Raw genomic sequence first — 23756 nt, 5'->3', positions numbered from 1 at the left:
TCATGTGCCCATTTCAACAGATCTATTAAGATAAAGGCTGAACATATTTGGTTGTTACTGCATTACCCCAGCTTGCCAAAATTGTACATTTCAACCCTCATTGGCAGCCATGCAAGCGCTGTCCATTACTCACACACCACAACTGTCAGGTGTCATGTAGGTTTTTAAAAATTTAATAAAAGTGTAACTAAAAGTGATGGACATGTCCCAACTCATGTGACAGTGTCACATGAGGGTGCATGTCAGGGAAATTTTTTTTCTGTTCTTAACATTTTTTATTGTGGAGCCGATGTCCCTGAGGCAGGGAGATGAGTGCGCTCTTTCGCGCACATGCGTGAAGGAGCGCACTCTCGGCTCAGGGAATCCCCCTCACCTGCATAGGGAAGCGCTTCCTTGCAGATGTCACGCTGGGCGGGCCTTAATTGGCCCGCCCATGTAAAATGGCGGCATGGCCCCGATTGGGGGCGCCGATTGGAGGCGTGCCTCCATGCGCCCGCTCCTGAACTTCCCCCCCAACGGGGGGAAAATTCTGCCCATGATATACTGGGATCACAGTGTGGGCTGAGAGCAGGAATGTTGGGCACCAGCAACAGGTAAAGAGCTGCTGTTTGCCTGAAATTTACCAGTTCTGATTTTTCTTTCACAAAGATGCTCTTGCCAGTATTTGCCCATTAAAGGACAAAAAAAAGAAACTAAAAAGAAAGTTTGACCCTGTAACAAGGGAGGACGACTGGGTCAGTTTTGAAAGGTCTTTCAGGCTTTCCCAAATTGTGAATGGATGCTGTGTGCCAGGAGCACTGCGTGGGTGAGAAGGCCTCTCTAAATTGTGTCTTGTTTGGGATCTACTTAATGCTGGTTAGTCACAACTTGGAAGTGTTCAGCATTTCCAGAGGGTGGTAAGTTGCAGATGTCTGTGCCCAATAATTTAGGGTGTTTGTCACAAATTATCGGCTTTATGCTGTGTCAAATGATACTCATCACTATATAAATCAACATAAAACAATGGGAAAATAATTTAAAAGATAACAGTGTTGATTATCAGTCACTTAATAAATTATCCACCACATCACTCAGAACTTTAAATATTGTATGATATAAGCTCTGTAACAAATTAATTAATATCAGCTTGACATATACTTATTGAACACAATAAGTGTGATAGAATGGATTGGCTTGGTTAATGAAATTGTCATCTTGATTACCTTGAAAATAACCTTCTGTAAGGCATTGCGCTGGCAGTACTCTGCAGCATCTTGGAGAGATTGGACTGTTTTATGGGTTCTGTTTCAACTTTCTTCCCTCTATACCTGAAATCACTGACCCATAGAACCATAGAAAAGTTACAGCGCAGAAAGGGGCCGGCCATTCAGCCCACCGTGTCTGTGCCGGCCATAAAAGAGAAAAAGGAAGCTAGCCCCTCATTTTTAATCCCACTTTCCAGCACCTGGTCTGTAGCCTTGCAGGTTACATGCAGATCCAAGTATCTTATAAATGAGTTGAGCGTTTCAGCCTCAACCATCGATTTAGGCAGTGAATTCTAATCGCCCACCACCCTCTGCGTGAAAAAGTTTTTCCTCATGTCCCCTCTAATCCTTCGACCAATCACCTTAAATCTATGCCCTCTGGTAATTGACCCCTCAGCTAGAGGAAAAAGGTCTTTCCTGTCTACCCTATCTACTCCCCTCATAATTTTGTACACCTCAATTAGGTCATCCATCAGCCTCCTCTGTTCCAAGGAAACAATCCTGGCCTATCCAATCTTTCCTCATAGCTGCAATTTTCAAGTCCTGGCAACATTCTTGTAAATGTCCTCTGTACTCTCTCCAGAGCAATTACATCCTTCCTGTAATGTGGTGACCAGAACTGTGCACAAGATTCTAGCTATGGCCTAACCAGCGTTTTATACAGTTCCAGCATTACATCCTGATTTTGTGTTCAATACCTCCTCCAATAAAGGAAATAATTCTGTATGCTTTCTTTACCACCTTATCCACCTGTCCTGCAACCTTCAGGGTCCCGTGGACATGCACTCCAAGGTCTCTCACTTCCTCAACCCCTCTCAATGCCCTCCCATTTATTGAGTATTCCCTTGCTTTGTTTGCCCTCCCCAAATGCATTAACTCGCACTTCTCTGGATTGAATTTCATTTTCCACTTTTCCGCCCAACCAAACCATTGATATAATTCTGGAGACAACAGCTATCCTTTTCATTCACAACTATGCAGCCAATTTTTGTGTCATCTGCAAATTTCCCAATCATGGTTTGCATGTTTAATTCCAAATCATTAGTATATACAATAAATAGCAAGGGCACCAATGCTGAGCCCTGTGAAATGCCACTGGAAACCACCTTCCATTCGCAAAAACATCCATCGACCATTACCCTTTGTTTCCTGTCAATGAGCTAATTTTGGATTCAATTTGCCACCTTTCCCTTGTCCCATGGGATGTCAGTTTTTCTGACAAGTCTGCCATGTGGGATCTTGTCAAATGCCTTACTAAGATCCATGTAGACAACATCCACTACACTACTCTCATCAACCCTCTTTGTTACTTCCTCAAAAATTTCTATTAAGTTGGTAAGACACAATCTTCCCTTAATAAACCCATGCTGCCTATCCCTGATCAATCCGTACCTTTCGGAGTGACAGTTTATCCTGTCTCTCAGAATTGATTCCAATAATTTGCCCACCACTGATGTTAGACTGACCAGCCTATAAATTTCTGGCCTATCCTTTGCACCTTTTTTAACCCCTGCTGGAATATAGTTTCACAGGTACTACCAGTATTTCTGTGCCATCCTAGTGGGCATTCTTCATGCCTGAGCTTAGACTGCCAGTGATGGAAAGCAGTTTGACTTCTGAGGGAGCCATCAGAGCTGGGTGCAAAGCCTGTTCACTCCTAATGTCCATGCACATGCATTTTCCTTGCAGCAATCAGGAATGGAAATGCTGGCTGATTTCATCTCTGCTCTCTTGAACGCTAAGGCCACATGAAGTACAGGTGCCATTGCCCCAGCTAAGTTCAATTAACTCTCAAAGCTGATTTTTTCCAGCTTTGTATGACTCAGTGCCACACTGGGCAGTCTACTCTCAGCAAAGTTGGTGAACTTCATATTTATGATACGCAGCAGTTCTTTGATATAGATCATCGGTTCTTATATAAGCAGCTGGCATCATGCTGCACCGTCTCCAATTGCTGGCCCACACGGGAAGGAGCTGTTTGTTTTAATAAACAGCCCTCATACAGTGCTGTCCTTTAACCATGACCTGCACTGCCTTCCTTGCATTGCTCAATCAGAGCTGGAGCCAGGATTCCTATGCATCAACTGCATGTGCATGTATGCACACATAATTCTAGGTGTGACAGTGCCTCACTTGCCTCATCTGTGAGCTGCCTCTGGGGAAGAGCTGACATGCGCTTTACTCAGAATCTAACTTACGCTACACTTGACCAGGAAAGCTTGATGCTGACACTGGATGCTGGAATTGAGAAGGAGTCCCATTTCCCATCAGCCCTCACCTTGATGAGCCCAAAATTAAAAAAGAAATCCACTTCTCAGATAGTAATGGAACAGACAGCGCATTGTCTGCATAAATGGGCATCTTAAAACTTCCAGGAAGATATAGCCTAAGTTTAAAAAGCAAGCTATGACAGACTTTGCCTGACAGAATGTCTAAAAAAATGCTTCCAAATATCACTGGCAGTGTATCGTGAAGTACTATTAAAAGTCCAGACAATGGTGCAATTAACTTGAAATGCAAACAGGATGGGGGAAGTATGCATTCCCAGGTAGGAGGGGGAGCTGCTCTCCCTGTGTGGGCCTGGGTTGTATGCCCAGTTCTGTCTTGCTTGAGATGAAAATCATTCTCACTGTGTGGTCACTCACTCACATGCAAGCAGTTGAGTGTCAGATTAATATTGCTGTGGCATTTTTCCAAAGAAAAATTGTCAGCAAGCAATCTGAAAGAAACTTCTATAAGATGGATCTGATCCTAATGGTAAAGTATTACGTTTCACCAATGTAACATGGTTTTAAGTCAGTCTCTGTGTGTTGAGATTTTGGATCAACACTTGTATTATTATGGCTGCAACATAAATCAATTAATCTCTGCCAATGTAAATTATTCTGACTTCTTTTACTTCTAAATTTTCTATGTGTCATCACTGATGTGAAATGGAGTCATCCAATAATGATACTCTATGTTGTGCAACCTTACAGGATGTTTGGGTAAATACTTTTGTACACTGTGGGTTGCTATAGTCATGTGACCTCTGCTGTCATCATATGTAAATACAGGTTTTAGGGCAATAGCTATTTTACCCCCCACATGGAACATAGTGTTAGAAGTGCGCAATCGGATTTTGATAGTTGTAAGGGAGCCAGCAGATGTAACAAAACAAGAGAATAACTAAACTATGGTCTGCAACTTTGTGCAAGACATAGAGAATAGCCAGCTGGGTGAGTCATTATGGCTTTAAATGTTCCAGTATGTACTCTGAGGGATATGAAGAGAGATTTGAGAGAGAATTTGCAATTCTTCCAGACTCAATGGCAGAATTATGAGGTTGCCACAGAGTTGAACAAGAAACCTGAACAGATAAGAGTAGTAACTCTGTTATCAGTGATGACGAAGGAGTGCTACAAGCTCTATTGCACCCTAGACTTAACTGAGGAGCAGAAAAACCAGTCTTGCGAAACTTTGGAGGCCTTGAAGACCCACTTTAAGCCCTATACTAATATTATTTATGAACACTGTGTTTAACACTAGAACTCAAGAAGAGTGGGTGAATGTTGATCAGTAAGTGACTGCACCGACATGTCTAGCTGAATCTTGAGAGTTGGGCAACTGAAGGATGATTTCATCTGAGATAGGATTGTCTTAGGAACAAGAGAGCTGCTGTAAGACCATAAGACATAGGAGCAGAAATAGGCCATTCGGCGCATCGAGTCTGCTCTGCCATTCAATGAGATCATGGCTAATCTGATAATCCTCACTTTCCTGCTTTTTCCCCATAACCCTTGATTCCCTCACTGATTAAAAATCTGTCTATCTCAGCCTTGAATATACTTAATGAACCAGCCTCTACAGCCCTCTGCAGTAAAGAATTCCACAGAATCTCCTCATCATCATGAGGAGATGATCCTCCTCATCTCTGTCTTAAATGGGCGACCCCTTACTCTGAGATTATGCCCTCTGGTCCTAGACTCTCCCAGAAAGGGAAACAACATCAGCATCTACCCTGTCAAGCTCCCTAAGAATCTTGTAGGTTTCAATAAGGTTGCCTCTCATTCTTCTAAACTCCAATGAGTGCAGGCCTAACCTATTCAACCTCTCCTCATAAGAAAATCTCTTCATACCCGGGATCAACCTAGTGAATCTTCCCTGGTCCGCCTCCAAATCCAGTATATCTTTCCTTAGATAAGGGGACCAAAACTGTTCACAGTATTCTAGGTGTGGTCTAACTAGTGCCTTGTATAGTTTTAGCAAGACTTCCCTATTTTTATACTGCATTCCCTTTGAAATAAAAACCAACATTCCATTTGCCTTCCTTATTACCTGCTGAATTTGTATGCTAGCTTTTTTGTGATTCATGCACAAGGACCCCCAAATCCCTCTCTGCTGCAGCTTTCTGTAGTCTTTCCCCATTTAAATAATATTCAGCTCCTCTATTCTTTCTGCCAAGATGCATAACCTCACATTTTCCCATATTATATTCCATCTGCCAAGTTTTTGCCCACTCACATAACCTGTCTATATCCCGCTGTAGACTCTCTGTGTCATCCTCACCACTTGCCTTCCCACATATTTTTGTGTCAACCGCAAACTTGGCGATAGTACATTCACTTCCCTCATCCAAGTCATTAATGTATATTGCAAATAATTGTGGGCCCCAGCACTGATCCCTGTGGCACTCTACAAGTTACAGGTTGCCATCCTGAAAATGCCCCCCTTATCCCAACTCTCTGTCTTCTATTAGTTAGTCAATCCTCTATCCATGCTGATATACTACTCCCAACACCATGGGCTCTTATCTTATTAAATAGCCTTATATGCAGTACCTTATCGAACGTCTTTTGGAAATCCAAATATATTACATCTACTGGTTCCCCTTTACCCATCCTGCTTGTTACCTCCTCAAAGGATTCTAATAAATTTGTCAGGCATGATTTCCCCTTCATGAAGCCATGCTGACTCTGCTTGATTATATTATGTATTTCTAAATGCTCTGTTATTATATCCTTTACAATAGACTCTAACATTTTCCCAATGACAGATGTTAAGCTAACTGGCCAATAGTTATCTGTGTTTTTGTCTCCTTCCCTTTTTGAATGAGGGTGTTACATTGGCAGTTTTTCAATCCTCTGGGACTTTTCCAGAATCTAAGGATTCTTGGAAGATTACTACCAGTGCATCCACTATCTCTGTAACTACTTCCTTTAATACCCTAGGATGCAACCCATCAGATCCAAGGGACTTTTTTTTTTATTCATTCACGGAACGTGGGTGTCACTGGCTGGGCCAGCATTTATTGCCCATCCCTAGTTGCCCTTGAGAAGGTGATGGTGAGCTGCCTTCTTGAACTGCTGCAGTCCACTTTACGGCCTTTAGCCCCATTAGTTTCCCTAGTACTTCTTCTGTAGTGATAGCCATTCTATTTATTTCCTCCTCCCCCTCCCCCCTCCCCGCTTTTGCCCTTTGATTATTTAGTATTTTTGGAATGCTATAGTATCTTCTACTGTGAAGGTTGAAGCAAAGTATTTATTCAACTCCTTTGCCATTTCCTGGTTCCCCATTATTATTTCCCCAGCCTCAGTCTCTAAGGGGCCAATGTTCACCTTGGCCTCTCTCTTCCTTTTTCTATATTTAAAGAAGTTCTTACTGTCCGTTATTATATTACTTGCTAGTTTACCCTCAAAGTTTGTGAGAGCATGCCTGCTGAGAAAAGAGGAAATTACTCTCGAGAAAGTTATTGTCACATACAGAAGCTCTGAGGTGGCTGATTATTAACTGAAGAGTATTAAGGAGAACTAAGAGGCTTCACACTCGCCTGAGAGACAGCACAAGTCAATGAAGAAAAGGAAGGACAAGCTACAGAAGGGCCTGCAGAAAGATCAAGGCCGGAGTACTGGATGTAAATACTGTGGGGAAAACTACAAGAAGGAAAAGGAAGCCTGTCCAGCATAGGGAAAGCAGTGCTCTAACTGCAAGAAGCTGAACCACTTTGCATGCACGTGTTTTGCTGAAAGAAGGAAAGTAAGCCTATAAAGATGGCTGCTGAAAAGATGTTCAATGATGATTGTGACAAATCATTCTAAACCCGAAATCAGGTTGGTGTGTTCCAATCCCTAGGTAAAAAATTGTTTGTTTCTGTTGGAATGATGACTGCAGAAGGTGAGCATCATATTAATGTGAAGTGTCAGATAAACACTGGTGCTATGTGCAACATTATGAGCTTCACAGACTTGTGTGAAGTTGCTCAAGATGGTGACCCAAAAATGAAGTCATCAAAGATAAAGTTGAAGCCCCTATGATGGAGCGATGCTCACTGAACGTGGACAAACTAAGCTGAGAGTCCAGTATAATGGGAAGAAAAGAGATCTGCAGTTCCAGGCATTAGACACTAAGCAAAATCCCCTCATTTCAGGTGAAAGAAGTCAAAAGCTTGGACTGGTAACACTCATGTACCAAAAGAGACTTGCAGTGTTTTGCATTGTGCCAAGCCATTGACTGCTGAACAGATCCTGACAGATAAGTGTTTTGATCACATCAAGCAAACTACACAACAAGATGCAACTCTCCAAGTGCTGCAGGAAGTTGTGATGAAAGGATGGCCTGAAAGCATCAAGGACATACCTGATGCTATAAGATAATATTGGGCATACAGAGATGAAGTGATTGCCCAAGGTGGCATCTTGTAGAAAGGGATTGGGTCATTATCTCTAAAGAGGTGAGAAAATAGATGTTGAAGTGTATCCATGCAAGTCTTAAGGAATCAAGTCTAGTGCAAGGAAGGCAAGAGAAGTGCTCTACTGGCTAAACATAAGCAATGAGATTAAGGATCACATTGGCCAGTGTAGTGCTTGTAATGAAGATCAAGCTAAGCAAGCTAAAGAGCCACTCATGACTCATGAGATCCCAGACACCACAGATGAAGCTTGAAGTAGATCTCTTCTCTCTCACTGGGACTGATTACCTCATCACAGTCGGCTATTATTCAGAATATTGGGAGTTAGACCAGCTGATGTCACCAACTGCCAGTGAGATTGTAGAATGCCTGAAATCACTCTTCAATCATCATAACATTCCTGATATTGTGATAAGCAACAATGGCCCTCCGTTCACATGTGAAGAATTCAGACACTTCACGAATGATTGGCAAATTCAGCACTACACATCCTCTCTACACTATCCCCAGTCAAATGGAAAGACTGGGGCAGCCTTAAAAACTTGCCAAAGGGATCATCAAAGAATCAACCAGATCCAGCACAGATGAGTGCAAGGCACTCTTAGCGTGGAGATATACACCCATTGAAGGCATGGAAAGTAATTCAGTCCAGCAACTAATGTCATGCCATGCTCAGACTACTCTTCCAATAGCTAAAAAACTACTGAAGCCAGAAGTAGTAACAGTAGAGAGTGACAAGATCAAAGTTAAATCACAAAAAGCCAAATTTCACTTTGATAAAGCTTCCAAATCATTGCCGGAGTTGAGAGTTGGAGATCCAGTCAAACTGCAAATATTCAATGCTCTCAACAAAAGACAACCCATGTGGTAACTTGGAACCTGTGTAGAGAAGTTGTGACTTCAATCGTACACAGTGAAAATGAACGACCAACTCTGTCATCGCAACCACTGACACCTATGTGCAACCAGAGAGGCTGCTCCCTCACAGCAGCTGATGAAACAGATCTGATTTCACCTACTGAGCAAGGAACTGAACGGCCGTCAGACCCAGAGATCAACTGTTTCTCAACAAATGCAATGGATCAGCAGCAACAAGTTCCACAGCAGCAATACTCACCACAGCAGTGACATTCCCCAGAGCAGCAACATCTTCCCAGGACCTAGCAAATATCAGATGAACAGCTAACAACAACTCGCATGTGTCCCATAGAAAGACCTGAACACTTTTGGTCTATGTGTGAAATGTGCATGTAGGGACAGATGAAATTGGAACAGACTAGAAAAAATAGATTTTTGTTCATGTGTGATAATTGCCTTATGGGCTATGTATATGGAGTAACTTGCAAATGATAGTGCATGCATCCTTTTCTATGAAAAGGGGGATGTTTGGATAAATATTTTTGTATGCTGCGGATTGCCATAGTTATGTGTCATCATATGTAAGTAAAGGTTTTAGGGCAGGAGCCATTTCACCCACTACATGGAACACAGGACAAAGGCTATTTTAAATATTGCTATTGATAAGATTCCTTGTTTTATAAGATATTGTGTTTTCATCACTTTGTTTGGATCTTGTGTGTTATTTACCTTTGTTTGACTGATAGTTGATGGTGATTCCCCTTCTTTTCCCCCACAACTGCACAGAAAATTACCTTCCTTCGCAACTATCTGATAGATGTTCAGTGCAACTGCGATTGGGAACTTGTTAAGGATTGCTGGTACATATCAATATCAGACTATTACTTGATGCTGCAACTCTAAAATGTGAGAGAGAACACTCCCATTTTGGAAGCCAAATTTGGTAAATTTGTTGCTCAGGTTTTCTTCTCCTGAATGCTCTGACCTTTGCTGAGGTATGGTTGCAGTATAGCAGTCCCTCAGAACTCAATCACAGAATGTTACAACACAGGAACAAGCCATTTGGCTCTTTAAAACTGCATTACGTTTATCTTCCTGGGCCACCTAGTTTGGTTCAACTCTTTGCTGACCCAAATGAGTCTAAACAGTAAATGGAGAAGTGTTATCCCACCATATGGAGCATCACAGCCAAGCCTCATCATCAAAGCCTGACCTTCAGTCCAATATTTGTAATATCACTGTCAAAAAACACAGTACAAATGTTGACGTTTATCCCTGAAATTCCCCTAATGAATGTAAGAAGTGCTGTTTTTCCACCTGACCGCGAGTGAGTATTCCCAGGACTCTTTCCCAAGGTTTCCTGGTCTAGAAAGGAATTTGGATGCGAACTAACGTAGAAAAAGTTTTCTTTCTTTCCCCTTGCTCTGAACAGAAGATCACCACACCCTACTCCTGTGCTGCAAGAGTATTGCATGATTTTAATTAAAGAGCATACATCAAAATGTTATTAACTTGACCTCCCTTTTTGTTTTATTTTTCAATCCTTCTGTTGATTTATCATGAGAATTCTTTTCAAACAATGAAGACATCATTCTGGGATTTGACTTGGAGGAACTCCTGATGCTGACTGTTTGGGAGTGAGTTGTATTAACAAGATGCCATCATTATTATCAGCAACCCAGTCATTTATATCAGCGACCCAATCATTTCTCACATGCCTCTCAATTTAGCTTCCTAACATCAGAAGCATGTCATTTTCCAGATAATCATTCCAATAATGTCATCATTGCTCAGTACTTTAGCTAAATCATCTTCTCCCTTCCAATTTCCATTACATTTCCACTCAAACTTGCAATCCAAAACAGGTTATGTGTGTATGTTCACTTTGACATCTCAACTGTTTGCCTTAGCTACTTTTCATCATCAGACATATCTTCTGTGGCTATAAATGTCTTTCCTTCACAGCACTAAATTCATCAATTGTCTCTATTGAGCTACTAATAATAATTGTCCATATTTCAAATTTATTGTCAGCAAAATCAAGTTGAATATCTCTCTATTGGAAAGAAACCATCTGCTTCCCTAACTTACCATAACAAACCAAATCTGTTTCTCATAATTTTTGTGAATCCTATGTTATTAATTCTTCTAAAGAGAAAGAACGTTATTTTAACCCACGTTTTTTCTCCAACTCTAATCTTAATGATCTTAGCAAAGAACCTCCATCCATTACTCCTTCAAACATTAAGGTCAACTTCAACTTTGTTTTCCCTGTCAGGAATGTCTCTTTCTTTACTGCCTACAGTCCTATAAGATCTAATAATTGATTTAACAATGTTCTTAAGATGCTTGCCTTGAAATTTATCCTTGTTATATGTCTTCTTTTCAATCTTCTTTATTCCTTTGACTGAAAAATCAGATGGGCAAAGGTAAAAGCAAAATACTGCGGATGCTGGAAATCTGAAACAAAAACAAAAATAGCTGGAAAAACTCAGCAGGTCACAACATCTGCGGAGAGGAATAGAATTAATGTTTCGAGTCCATATGACTCTTCATCAGAACACTGAAAGGTAGCCTAGGTGAGGAATTCATAGAATGTTTTCAGGAGGGAGGCAGAAAGCAGGAAACTACAGGCCAGTTAGTTAATGTCTGTCATAGGGAAAATGTTAGAAGCTATTATAAAGGCGTTATAGCAGGGCACTTGGCAAAATTGAAGGTAATCAAGCAAAACTCAGAACCCTCTGAGAGAAAGAAATTCTCCTCATCTCTGTCTTAAATGGACGACCCCTTATTTTTAAACAGTGATCCTTAGGTCTAGTTTCTCCCACAACAGGAAAAATCCTTTCCACATCCACCCTGTCAAGACCCCTCAGGATCTTATATGTTTCAATCAAGTCACTCTTCTAAACTCCAGCAGATACAAGCCTAGCCTGTCCAACCTTTCCTCATAAGACAACTTGCCCATTCCAGGTATTCGTCTAATAAACCTTCTCTGCACTGCTTCCAACACAATTAAATCCTTCCTTAAATAAGGAGACCAATACCATACACAGTATCCCAGATGTGTCTCACCAATGCCCTATATAACTGAAGCATAACCTACCTACTTTTGTCTTCAATTCCCCTTGCAATAAACTATATAATTCTATTAGCTTTTCTAATTACTTGCTGTACCTGCATATTAACTTTTTGCAATTCATGCAGTAGGACTCCTAGATCTCTCTGCATCTCAAAGCTCTGCAATCTCTCACCATTTAGATAATATGCTTCTTTTTTATTTTTCGTGCCAAAATGAACAATTTCACATTTTCCCACATTATACTCTGTTTGCCAGATCTTTGCCTACTCACTCAACCTATCTTTGTCACTTTGTAGTGTCCTTATGTCCTCTTCATATCTTACTTTCCTACCTGTCTTTGTATCATCAGCAAATTTAGCAACCATACCTTTGATCCTGTCATACAAGTCATTCACATAAATTGTAAAAAGTTGAGGCCCCAGCACTGATCCCTGTAGCACGCAATTCGTTATATCTTGCCAACCAGAAAAAGGCTCTTTTATGTCTACTCTGTTTCCTGTTAGCTAGCCAATCTTCTATCCATGCCAAAATGTTACCTCCCTTCACCATGAGCTTTTATTTTCCACAATAGCCTTTGATGTGGCATTTTATCAAATGCCTTCTGGAAATCTAAGTACAGTACATCCATTGGTTCCCCTTTATCCACAGCGCATGTTCCTTCTTCAAAGAGCTCCAATAAATTGGTTAAACATGATTTCCCATTCACAAAACCATTTTTGACTCTGCCTGATTACCTTCAATTTTGCCAAGTGCCCTGCTATAATGCCTTTATAATAGCTTCTAACATTTTCCCTATGACAGACATTAACTAACTGGCCCGTAGTTTCCTGCTTTCTGCCTCCCTCCCGAAAACATTCTATGAATTCTTCACCTAGGCTACCTTCTGATTTTCCAGTCAATTATTCATCACTCCCTCAGAATTCCCAAAGCCTACATAATTCTTTATATGACCTCACATCAAAGCTCTGTTCTAGCTATTAGCTGTCTAATTTTTCCTCAGGTCAGTCTATGGGCAGAAATTTTTTCTCAGCGGGTGGGAGCGTGCCCGACCCGCTCGAGCGTAAAATAACACGCGTTGACATCAGCTGAGCATGCCAACGTCAATGCGCAGTCGCGCGACAGTTCGGTTGGTGGGCGTGCACTGGAGTCAGCAGCGAGCCCGCTGACAATTAAAAGGTCTGTTAAGGCCATTAAATAATCAATTAAGCTCAATTTTTCGCTGCCCATCCAACTTAACAGTTGGCAGATAGGCGAAAAGGCCAAGCATCCTTTACTTTTTGGAAACCTCATCCATGGGTGGGATGATGTTTCCAAAAGCAAATAAAAATAAAATTAAAGTTTTGCTTTTGAATTAGTAACATGTCCCTGCTCATGCGACAGTCACATGAGGGGACATGTTTTATTACATTTTTATTTTCTTTATTTTTTGTTATATCTCTTCATCTCCCTGAGGCAGCTCTGTGCCTCATGGAGATTATGAAGTGCTCACTCGCGCACATGCGCGAAGGTCGTGCTTGGCCTGCTCGTCCTCCTCCCTTACCCCCACCCCCCTCTGTCCCGCACAGGCAGAGCAGAGCACTGCCGCTCACGTTTCACGCTGGGTGGGCCTTAATTGGCCCGCCAGCGTGAAATTGCAGTGCAGTGCTGATCGTGGGCAGCGGTCAGCTTCCCGACTGTCCCTGCCAAGCCCACCCGCCAAGGGCAAAATTCTGCCCTATGTGTACTTTTTTTTAATTCAATCCTGGGACGTAGGCATTACTGGCTGGGCCACCAATTATTGATCATCCCTAATTGCCCTTGAGAAGGTGGTGGTGAGCTGCCTTCTTGAACTACTGCAATCCATTTGGTGTAGGTACACCCACACTGCTGTTAGGGAGGGAGTTCCAGAATTTTGACCCAGCAATAGTGAAGGTGCGGCAATATATTTTCAAGTTAGGATGGTCTGTGGCTTGGAGGGGAACTTCCAGGTGATGGTGTTCCCATGTGTCTGCTGCCCTTGTCCTTCCAGATGGTAGCAGTCTTGGGTTTGGAAGGTGCTGTCTAAGGAGGTTTGGTGAGTTCCTGCAGTGCATCTTGTAGATGGTAAACACTGCTGCCAGTGTGTGTCAGTGGTGGAGGGAGTGAATATTGAAGGTGGTGCTTGGGGTGCCAATTAAATGGGCTGCTTTGTCCTGGAATGTGTCCAGCTTCTTGAATTTTTTTGGAGCTGCACTCATCCAGGCTAGTCGCAAGTACTCCATCACACTCCTGACTTGTGCCTTGTAGATTGTGGACACGCTTTTGGGAATCAGGTGGTGAGTTACTTGCATGGGATTCCCAGCCTCTGACCTGCTCTTATAGCCACAGTATTTATATGGCTAGACCAGTTCACTTCTGGTCAATGGTATCCCCCAGGATGTGAGAGTGGGGGATTCAGCAATGGTAATGCCATTGAATGTCAAGGGCGATGGTTAGATTCTCACTTGTTGAGATGATCATTGCCTGCCACTTGTGTGGCGCGAATGTTACTTGCCACTTGTTAGCCCAAGCCTGGTCTTGCTGGATTTGAACATGGACTGCTTCAGTATCTGAGGAGTTGCGAATGGTGCTGAACATTGTGCAATCATCAGCAAACACACCAACCTCTGTCCTTATGATGGAAGGAAGGTCATTGATGGAGCAGCTGAAGATGGTTGGGCCTGAGGAACTACCCTGAGGAACACCTGCAGTGATGTCCTGGAACTGAGATGATTTACCTCCAATAACCATCTTTCTTTGTGCTAGGTATGTTTCCAAACAGCGGAGAGTGTTCCCCCTGATTCCCATTGACTGCAGATTTGCTAGGGCTCCTTAATGCCACACTCGGTCAAATGCTGCCTTGATGCCAAGTCACTCTCGCTTCACCTCTGGAATTCAGATGTTTTGTCCATGTTTGAACCAAGGCTGCAATGAGGTCAGGAGCTGAGTGACCCTGGCGGAACCCAAACTGAGCATCAGTGAGCAGGTTATTGCTAAGCAAGTGCCACTTGATAACACTGTTGATGACCCCTTCCATCGCTTTACTGATGATGCAGAGTAGACTGAAGAGGCGGTAATTGGCCAGGTTGAATTTGTCCTGCTTTTTGCGCACAGGATATACCTAGGCAATTTTCCACATTGCCGGGTAGATGCCAATGTTGTTACTGTACTGGAACAGTTGGCTAGGGGCGCAGCAAGTTCGGGAATACAAGTCTTCAGCATTATTGCCGGAATATTGTCAAAGCCCAGAGCCTTTGCAGTATCCAATGCCTGTTGACTGACTTTTTCCCCCATTAACTCAGGGCTTCATCAGTGCTCTGATGTCTTTCCCATTATTCCTTCTTCATACTGCCTTCACTCACCATTTAACCTTATTTACTTTTTTCATATAATTCCACTCTACATCAAATTTGTTTTTAGATCATGTGCCCTCAGACCTCAAAACTTCCAGACATCTCAAACTTAGGGCTGAATCTTACCTATGTTGGACAGGCTGGGCGGGAGCCAATTAAGGCCCGTCCAATGTAATGCGCGTTCCGTAGTGCTCAGCGCTACCTGTGCAGGTGGGGGGAGGAGGGAGAGAAGGGGCCTGCACTTTTTCTCCTTCATGCGCGCAAAAGACCTGCAACAACCTCCCTGAGGCTGCCTCAGGGAGATTGAATAGACAATATAAGTTTTTTTAAATTCTAGTAAAAAATTATTTAAACATGTCCCCTTATGTGACAGTGTCACATGAGCTGGGACATGTTTGTCAAGTTCACCAAACTTATTTATTAATTTTATAAAACCTTCACGAAACCTCATCCCACCTGTGGATGAGGTTTCCTGGAAAATGCGAAGGCTGCTTGGGATCTTCGCCTGCCCGCCAACCTTAAGGTTGGACAGGCAGCGGTGTTAATGACATTAATTACTTTCTTAATGACCTTAATAGACCTTTGACAATTCGGCGGGTGCACAGCCACCTCCGGCGCATGCCTGCCCGCCGAACGCAATATCAAAATGACGCCCGACGTTATCTCGCATCATTTTACGCGTCGGCATGTCGGGCCCACCCCTGCACACCAACGGCAATATTCTGGCCATAATGTCTGAGTCAATACATCTTGATCTCCTCTGCCCCCCGAAGTGGGAAAATTAAAGTCTTGATTCTTTCAGTGATTCAAAAGCATTTTTGTGCTGTCCATTAGTCTAACCAGCAGCAGTCACCTCTTACCTTTGCTGGATCCATGCTTCATCTATCAACATTAGTGGATTCACTTTCTCTTACTTCAAATAGAATTCCCATGTCCTCCACTGCTAAAGCTGCCTCCAACAGCATGGTTTCATGTTTCCTTCCAGATACTTTCTTTTGTGTCAACACCTCTTAACTCCTTGTAAAGTTCAAGCTGTCCTGAGACTTGAATACTACTTCCATAACTGAGGTTGTTTTAGCACCTGTCCCACATGTGGACAAGACATAACGAAAAGCTTGTCATCTGATAGACAATCCTTCTCTCATCCAAAGCCTTCACTGTTTCTCTCCATTACAAAAGACTATTTATCTATTTATTTATTATTTATTTTATTTATACAATTATACATGGTGGTCAGTGCTCCTCTGAACTTTATTGCTTTGTTTCTCCTATTTTGTAACGATGCTGCCTTACATCACCTTCCTCTTCAGTGCATCTCATTCAGTTGAAATCAAGACATTCTTTCTAGAATCTCAAAATTATACAACTCCTTACCTCAGTCAATCCTCCCATCTCCAACAATCTTCAGGTTTTTGAAACCCAAACTTGACATTACCTAATTCTGATTTACCTTGTTATTTTCGCTGTTCTTTTTTAACTTTGTGGTTCTGTATTACAAAGTTTGACCTTGCATCAGAGCTTCTCAATTTAAAAAAAATAAGTAATATGGTCCACACTTTGCGATTTTAGATTCGGCAATGTTTGCTCCAGGCTCACTGAGTCCTTTTGGTATACTTCCAGCCGTAATCAGCTAATTTACATAGATTAGAACTGAGCTTGAAACCGTCCTGATCTGTGTAAGCAAGCGGACCTCTTCTATAACTGGAGATATCAAGGGACCTGGCATTGAGAAGGGGCGTTGGGGGTGGGGGTACTGCTGTGAGCCACCCCCTTGTCCTTTCTTCCAACACCAGGCTCCAGCCAGAGAGGAGAGTAAGGAAAGCCTGGGGGAGAGAAGGCCCAAAGTTTCCTCAAACCATAAGAAAACATAACATATTCCAACATTAGATATATTTGGTGTATCTATTATTGGTCTCGGTCATAAACCCATGGACTTTGCCTGTTAAGTTGTTTTTTGCTTAATGTTCTTCATTTCAGGAGACTGTTACTGTAACACCCTCCTTCATAACTGTTAAGTAACTCTACTCCCAAAAAGCTGGAATGAGATTCAACTCTAATTTTTTTTGGCAACTTTTTTTCCCACTCCTCCTAAATTAGCTGATTCACATGGGGAAATGGCTCCAACGGCAACAGCAGCTAACTAATATCTCATTCAAACCTCATGTTAACCATCAAAAGAAAATGTGGACACCCTATCACAGCTGAGCCTGATCCTCTGCTTGCCCAGTGACAAAATAGTATGCTTTCCAGTTGGAATAACTAAATCATGAACAATAATTTTGACTGATTTTGTTTTCCCTCTCCTCTCTTGCTGTAAAGCACGGAAGGTAATTGTATCATCTCACAGCTGCTCCAGCTGAAATCAGCTAACTCTGCACACATTGTGAGCGGAGTCTAAGTTCCTTCCTGGTCTGTAGGTTTCGGCTTTATGCCTCTTCATGCACTTACCAAGACTTAGGATTAGCTGTTCTAGTGTTTTGTCTGTGATAAGTAAGAGAGGAGAAAAGTTTTTATTAATTACAGTTATGCATGCAAAATTTTAATTTCAGTGTTTTAAAAGGAGAATTTAGGAAGGTCTAGGGAACAAAAAGCACAAAGAATATGGTCTCTTTAATTGTTTCTTTTTTGAAACAAGGTAAATGAAACCCAGACTTGCCTGGTACTTAACATAAGTGGTTTTTCAAGAAAGAGGGAAAGAAAATGCGGAAATCTGGCCTGTCTGGAGTCAGTTGTTTTTCTTCCACTGAGTTCAGTTTATCTTGGCTGGGAACCGAGCGTGTATCTTACATTTGCTGTACAGTTTGATCGGCTGGGTACAAGACCAGTCTGTCAAACAAAAACAAGCAGATTTACAGCCTCCTGCCGTGTTGTAAGCTGCCCTGAATCTCCAAAGTTATGGCTCCTCTTTTCTCTTTTGATAGTCATCCAGTATTGGTGCGAAGAGACAAAAATAAAATCCACCAGGAGTCATGCAGAGGTCAATTTTCTTTTATTACTCGGTATATAATATAGTGTATGTCAGCTTAAAACAACCTTGCCCTTGAGGATTTGCTCTTAATACAGACCATCTGTGCATTTATAATGAAACTTTATTTCCTGCCATCGCCATGCAATGCATGGGTTCGTTTTTCAAATCTGTTGCAGCTTTGGAAGGATTTTAATGGTGTTTATTAAGTGGTAGAGTCTGCAGTGTATTCTAAAACAAGATCCTGAGTTATGAGGTGCTGTAAGAAGCACAGAATGTGTTTTTCATTTTTTAAAAAATCATCTATTACAAGTTAGTTTTATGCAGGCTATTTTGGAAAAACCAGCACAAAGTCACAAGAGAGGTTAACGCCTGTGCTTGCTTTTCTCTTTTTCCTGATGGCATGGCATTCCTGAGTAAGACGTCAACTTCATAAGGGTAAAATTTCCAACTGCGCACTCCCAGCACAGTGTCTCAACCTGCCAAGGGTGCAGATCAGGAAATTGTGTACACGTAGCTCACAGTTTTCCTCCTGTTTATTTAAATGAATGAAAAATTGTGTGTAGTTAGTGTCTTTTTCCTGAGATGCATTTCTGACAGGAGAGGGTCCAAACAATGACAAAATGTAACTTCCAATGTTTTCAATATAAATCAGAATTTAGCTAACATAGTAATTCTTTAAAGCTGAGGTGTCAAGGATGGAATGTTGGTGTGCTTTTTTTCAAACACTTACCAGCTGTTCTCGGATCTCACGTTTAAAGTTTAACATGGTCATTGCAGCCTAATTGTTAGCTCTGTAGATTAAAATATTACCTGGTGTTAAATTTTGTCATACAGACCAGCAAGGCCCTAGGAGACCCTTGGCCTTTGATAAGCCAGCTGCTCCTTATTTGGGGTTTTCTTAGTGCCTCTGGTCCAAGGAAAGGAAAATTGAACCGAGTTTCCCACTCCTGAATGCTATTCAGTGATCCTGCCTGCAGGTATAACCATGGGCATCAGCGGAGGGCAGTGTTAGGCTCTGCTGTGATACAATATCCTGGCGACACAAACTGTTTGGATTTACAAATGGCTACTTGGTAAGATATCATGGGAACTAGTACAGCCATACCCCAACATGAATGGGAAAGGAAGGGAGACAATTACAGTGTGGTGGGGAGATATTTGTTGCCAACTTTCATACTATTATTTAAGGTGAAATTTCTCATTTCTTGTAGCTGTATGCATGCTTTGAAACAAACTGCTCATTAAATAATTTACCAGAATACATGAAATAAAATTCTTACGTCTGTAATATCATTATATCAATGAAATGATTCATATATTTTGCTTTGAATTTTACTTTACTTTATTGACCCCTTAACTTAAAGGTTTTGTTTTTCTTTCATCCAGCAGTGCAAAGCTAAGGAGCTGCCTCTTTCTGCTGTACGTTTTATGGAAGAATTAGGAGAATGTGCCTTTGGAAAAATCTACAAAGGTCATCTTTACCTACCAGGAATGGATCATGCCCAACTCGTTGCTATAAAGACCCTGAAGGACTTCAGTAACCCCCAGCTTTGGGCAGAGTTCCAGCAGGAGGCCTCCCTGATGTCAGAGCTGCATCATCCCAATGTTGTCTGCCTCCTTGGGGTGGTGACACAGGAACAACCAGTGTGCATGCTCTTTGAGTACATGAACCATGGTGACCTTCATGAATTTCTCATCATGAGATCACCCCATTCCGACGTCGGATGCAGCAGTGATGAAGATGGAACTGTCAAATCTAGCCTGGACCATGCAGATTTTTTGCACATCTCCATACAGATAGCAGCAGGAATGGAATATCTATCTAGCCATTTTTTTGTTCACAAAGACCTTGCGGCACGTAACATCATTATTGGCGAACAACTGAGAGTGAAGATATCTGATCTTGGCCTTTCAAGAGAGATATATGCAGCTGATTACTACAGGGTGCAAAATAAGTCCCTCCTCCCAATTCGCTGGATGCCTCCTGAAGCGATACTGTTTGGCAAGTTTTCCAGTGACTCAGATATTTGGTCTTTTGGTGTGGTTTTATGGGAGATTTTTAGTTTTGGATTGCAACCATACTACGGATTTTCTAATCAGGAGGTAATAGAAATGATACGGAAGAGGCAGTTACTCCCATGCCCAGAAGATTGTCCTCCCAGAATGTATGATTTAATGACAGAGACCTGGCATGAGATTCCAGCCAGGAGACCACGATTTAAGGATATCCATGCTAGGCTGAGGTCCTGGGAAGGGCTATCCAGTCACACCAGTTCTACAACGCCATCTGGAGGGAATGCCACAACCCAGACGACATCTCTCAGTGCAAGCCCGGTTAGTAATCTCAGTAACCCAAGGTATCCTATACACATATATCAAGCACAGGGCCTACCCCAGGCCCAAATTGGAGGCTTAATTGGTCCATCAATAGCCCAGCATCAGAGATTCATCCAAGTTAACAGTTATCCTGTACCTGCAGGTTATGCTGCATACCCAGCTACCCATTATCAACAAGGGCCACCAAGAATGATTCCACATGGTCCACCACCAAAGAGCCGGTCGCCTAGCAGCGGGAGTGGATCAACAAGCACTGGTCATGTGACAAGCTTGCCTTCCTCAGGATCAAATCATGATGCAAATACTCCATTGCTATCTCATCATCTATCCATGTCAAGTCATCCTAGTGGAACTAGCGTGCCAATCTTTGCACATATGTCCCATAAAACAATGCAAATTGACCCAATACAGACAACACTACTGGGGGACAGTGATGGCCAGTTGGCAAATGAATCTGTTATTAGAGCAGAATTGTAATATATATATATATATATTCTTAGAACTTGGTTTCACAGTTTTTATAATTGAGTATAACCTAATTTTAGAAAGAAAATAGGGAATGAAAAGAAGATTTATATACACGACAACACATAAGTGAAGCTTTGATGTAGTCTGTCAGCCACCTACCATCCTGGTGCTGACCAAACTGTGAATGGGTGTTTTTCTGCACCATTGCAGCAAGTATTTTTTCCTCTTATTTTCTGCCTTATTATCCTAAAGGTGCTAATTTTTTCTGCGTTGTGTGTCACAGACACCGGCAGCCTTCCAGTGGCCACTCTTCATGGGTACGCCTGCGCTCTGTATTCTGTGTCAAAGGGTCGTTTGACAACGGAGGAGATCATTGCTGTGACCTATGTCAAGTGATATATACACACATACACACACACTTGTCATTCAACAACCGTCACTGAATAGTGATCAGCAGGAAGTACCATGATTAATATTTGTTTCCCCTCTTGCCAAGCCGAGAGTGCTGAGACCAGTTGTAGTGTCCTAGCTGCTGGCCTGGATGAGAATAGGGAAGGAACTTCAGGTCTGTAAGTCTCAGAACCATACTGGGCAGTGCCTTTTCCCATTAGACCATTGAGAGAACTACACCAATTTTTTTAAAATTAATGATTTTTTTCAGATAATTGTTATTCCATAAGAAGAATCGACACATAACCATAAAAGTGTTTAATAGATGTGGTTTGATATTAAAAAAAAGTTACATACTCCGCAACAAGTGTGATATTTCATAGGAAAGCCTCAATTTCTACCAAAGTGAAAAAACAAATAAAATTTTGCAGACTTTCTTTGAAGTCAATGCTTATGAAAATGACTCCTTTTGAAAGCAGATCTCTGAAATTTGCAGTTGTGCAAAACTGAATTGGACTTTTATGAAATGCACAGGTTCTGGTAGAATACAAATGGTGACATGGTAAGGACTATAACTGTAACATATATCTGGTTTAAGACACATTTTAAATTAGAATTTTAAATTTATATAAATAGCAAGTTTAAATTTCACTTATATTTGTTGCTATGCAACTATTTAATATAAATTGGTCCAAAATGCAAGCTTTGAGATGACAATCAACTTTTCTTGTCGGGGAGATATTTTTGTGTTGGGCAGTTCTACTTGGTGAATGAACTGAGGAGGTGGGGGATCATGAAGGCTTTCCTTCTGTGATACATTACTGAATTTGATGCTGAAAGGAGAATATTGCAGCTTTACATAAAACAAGTTGAGGGAAATTTGTCCTTAATCTCATGTATCTAAACATCTGGCTAAGAGGATGACCCAGATGAACATCGACTTGTTCCATTACGAAGAACTGGACACTTTTCTTTTGCTTGAGTAAGTGAGCTGCCTTTCGTGCAGTCGCTGAGGATGTATAATTTTTTTTAGAATGGAAACATGACTAGACTAGCAATTCCAACTCTCAGTTCCATTTGTCCTTCTGGCAGATGTTTTCATTTTCAAAACCACTTCCTACAAATAATTTGTGACGAGGTGTGCTTTATTCTTGTTTTATTTTTGAATATTTGTTGTATGTATATTTTATTAGGACACAGCCTTATTGATATGTTTGTAACCAGAAGGCAAGCATCAATGGAATGGCTAGTACTCAGTGTGGTTATATTGTAACAGGACTTATTTCTCCACAAATGTTTTTGCACAAATGTTTTTTAACTGTTTTGTATGAAGAACTTCAAATACATCCCTGCATTGCATCTTTGGTGTATTTACTGCTGCATTAACATTAGTGATATGATTAGTAGGATTTTTTTTCATTGTAACTCGTAAACTGATTAATACAATGCTTAAAACGGGGACTTCTTTGAAGGCGAAGGGAATGAATGAATTCTTTTGTTCTGCTGAATCATACTTACCTAGAAAACCACAGGTTCAGCTCCAAATCTATACAAGAAATTAGAGAAAAATCTTCACCAACAGGCTGGTTAGAATGAGGAATTCTCTACCACAAATCTTGCTGAAGTAGGGTCCATAGATTTCTTAAAAAGTGAATTAGCTATGTGCAGATTAGAAGTATTAAAGGGTATGGAGAATGAGCAGGAGAGTAGCATTGAACCAAGTGGCTTATGTGGAGAAGACCATTGGCTCAGATGAGCCAAATTACTTGTTCCTGTGCTGTAACATTTTATGATTATGATTTGCTACAGTTGGCTTTAGGTTTCTTGGGCTAGGAGAAAAGTTAGCCATCATCTCCATTCCCTGGTCATGTTTGAAAAATCCATACTTTTGGCAGTTCTTGGTTATAATAGCTTGCTGATACCTGCTGTCTGAGACTCACATATGAAGAATTGCCAGAGATGGTTACTGACACCCATGACCCTTTACCCATTGCAAATTTATACCCCTGTCTGCCTTCAGGGCAGAAGAGAGAAAATTTGAAGGGTAAAAAAGTATTGCTTGCAGCCAAACATAATCACTCTCCCACACTCCTTCATTGGAAGAGTAACTGAATCCATAAGAAAGCTGAGTTAACCAGGATAGATACAATAGGTGCTGAAATACAGCAACAAACTTTAATAAAATGCTCAATGTAAAAAAAATGTCCTGGGGAGGCAGCAGCTGCATAATCAGAAAAAAAATAATACTGAGCTGAAGAAGGATATTTTAGGAGGAATGATTAAAGCTTGATTAAAGAGATGTGTTTCAAGAAGTAGAAGCTAAGTGATATAGGGATGGAATTTTAGAGCTTAGAAGCTAGATGACTGAAGGCATGGTCACTAATGCTGTCAAAGG

General features: G+C 41.5%; 1 protein-coding gene across 3 annotated transcripts in view; it reads left to right on the top strand.

Moving 5' to 3' along the window:
- Positions 1–22720, top strand: part of ror1 (receptor tyrosine kinase-like orphan receptor 1) — a 358261-nt gene extending 335541 nt beyond the window's left edge. For 2 of the 3 annotated variants that reach the window (XM_078561311.1, XM_078561313.1), the window contains one exon: positions 19553–22720. In XM_078561311.1, coding sequence (XP_078417437.1) covers positions 19553–20980 — 1428 coding nt within the window. In that variant the 3' untranslated portion in view covers positions 20981–22720. The remainder of the gene's footprint in view (positions 1–19552) is intronic. The other variant, XM_078561312.1, reaches the window with a different exon arrangement.
- Positions 22721–23756: the final 1036 nt, after the last annotated feature.

Source organism: Cetorhinus maximus, chromosome 17 (assembly GCF_964194155.1).
Source record: "Cetorhinus maximus chromosome 17, sCetMax3.hap1.1, whole genome shotgun sequence".
In the NCBI taxonomy this organism is placed as follows: domain Eukaryota; kingdom Metazoa; phylum Chordata; class Chondrichthyes; order Lamniformes; family Cetorhinidae; genus Cetorhinus; species Cetorhinus maximus.
The sequence above is the reverse complement of the archived record's forward strand: the minus strand, read 5'-3'. Positions and strand labels throughout refer to the sequence as shown.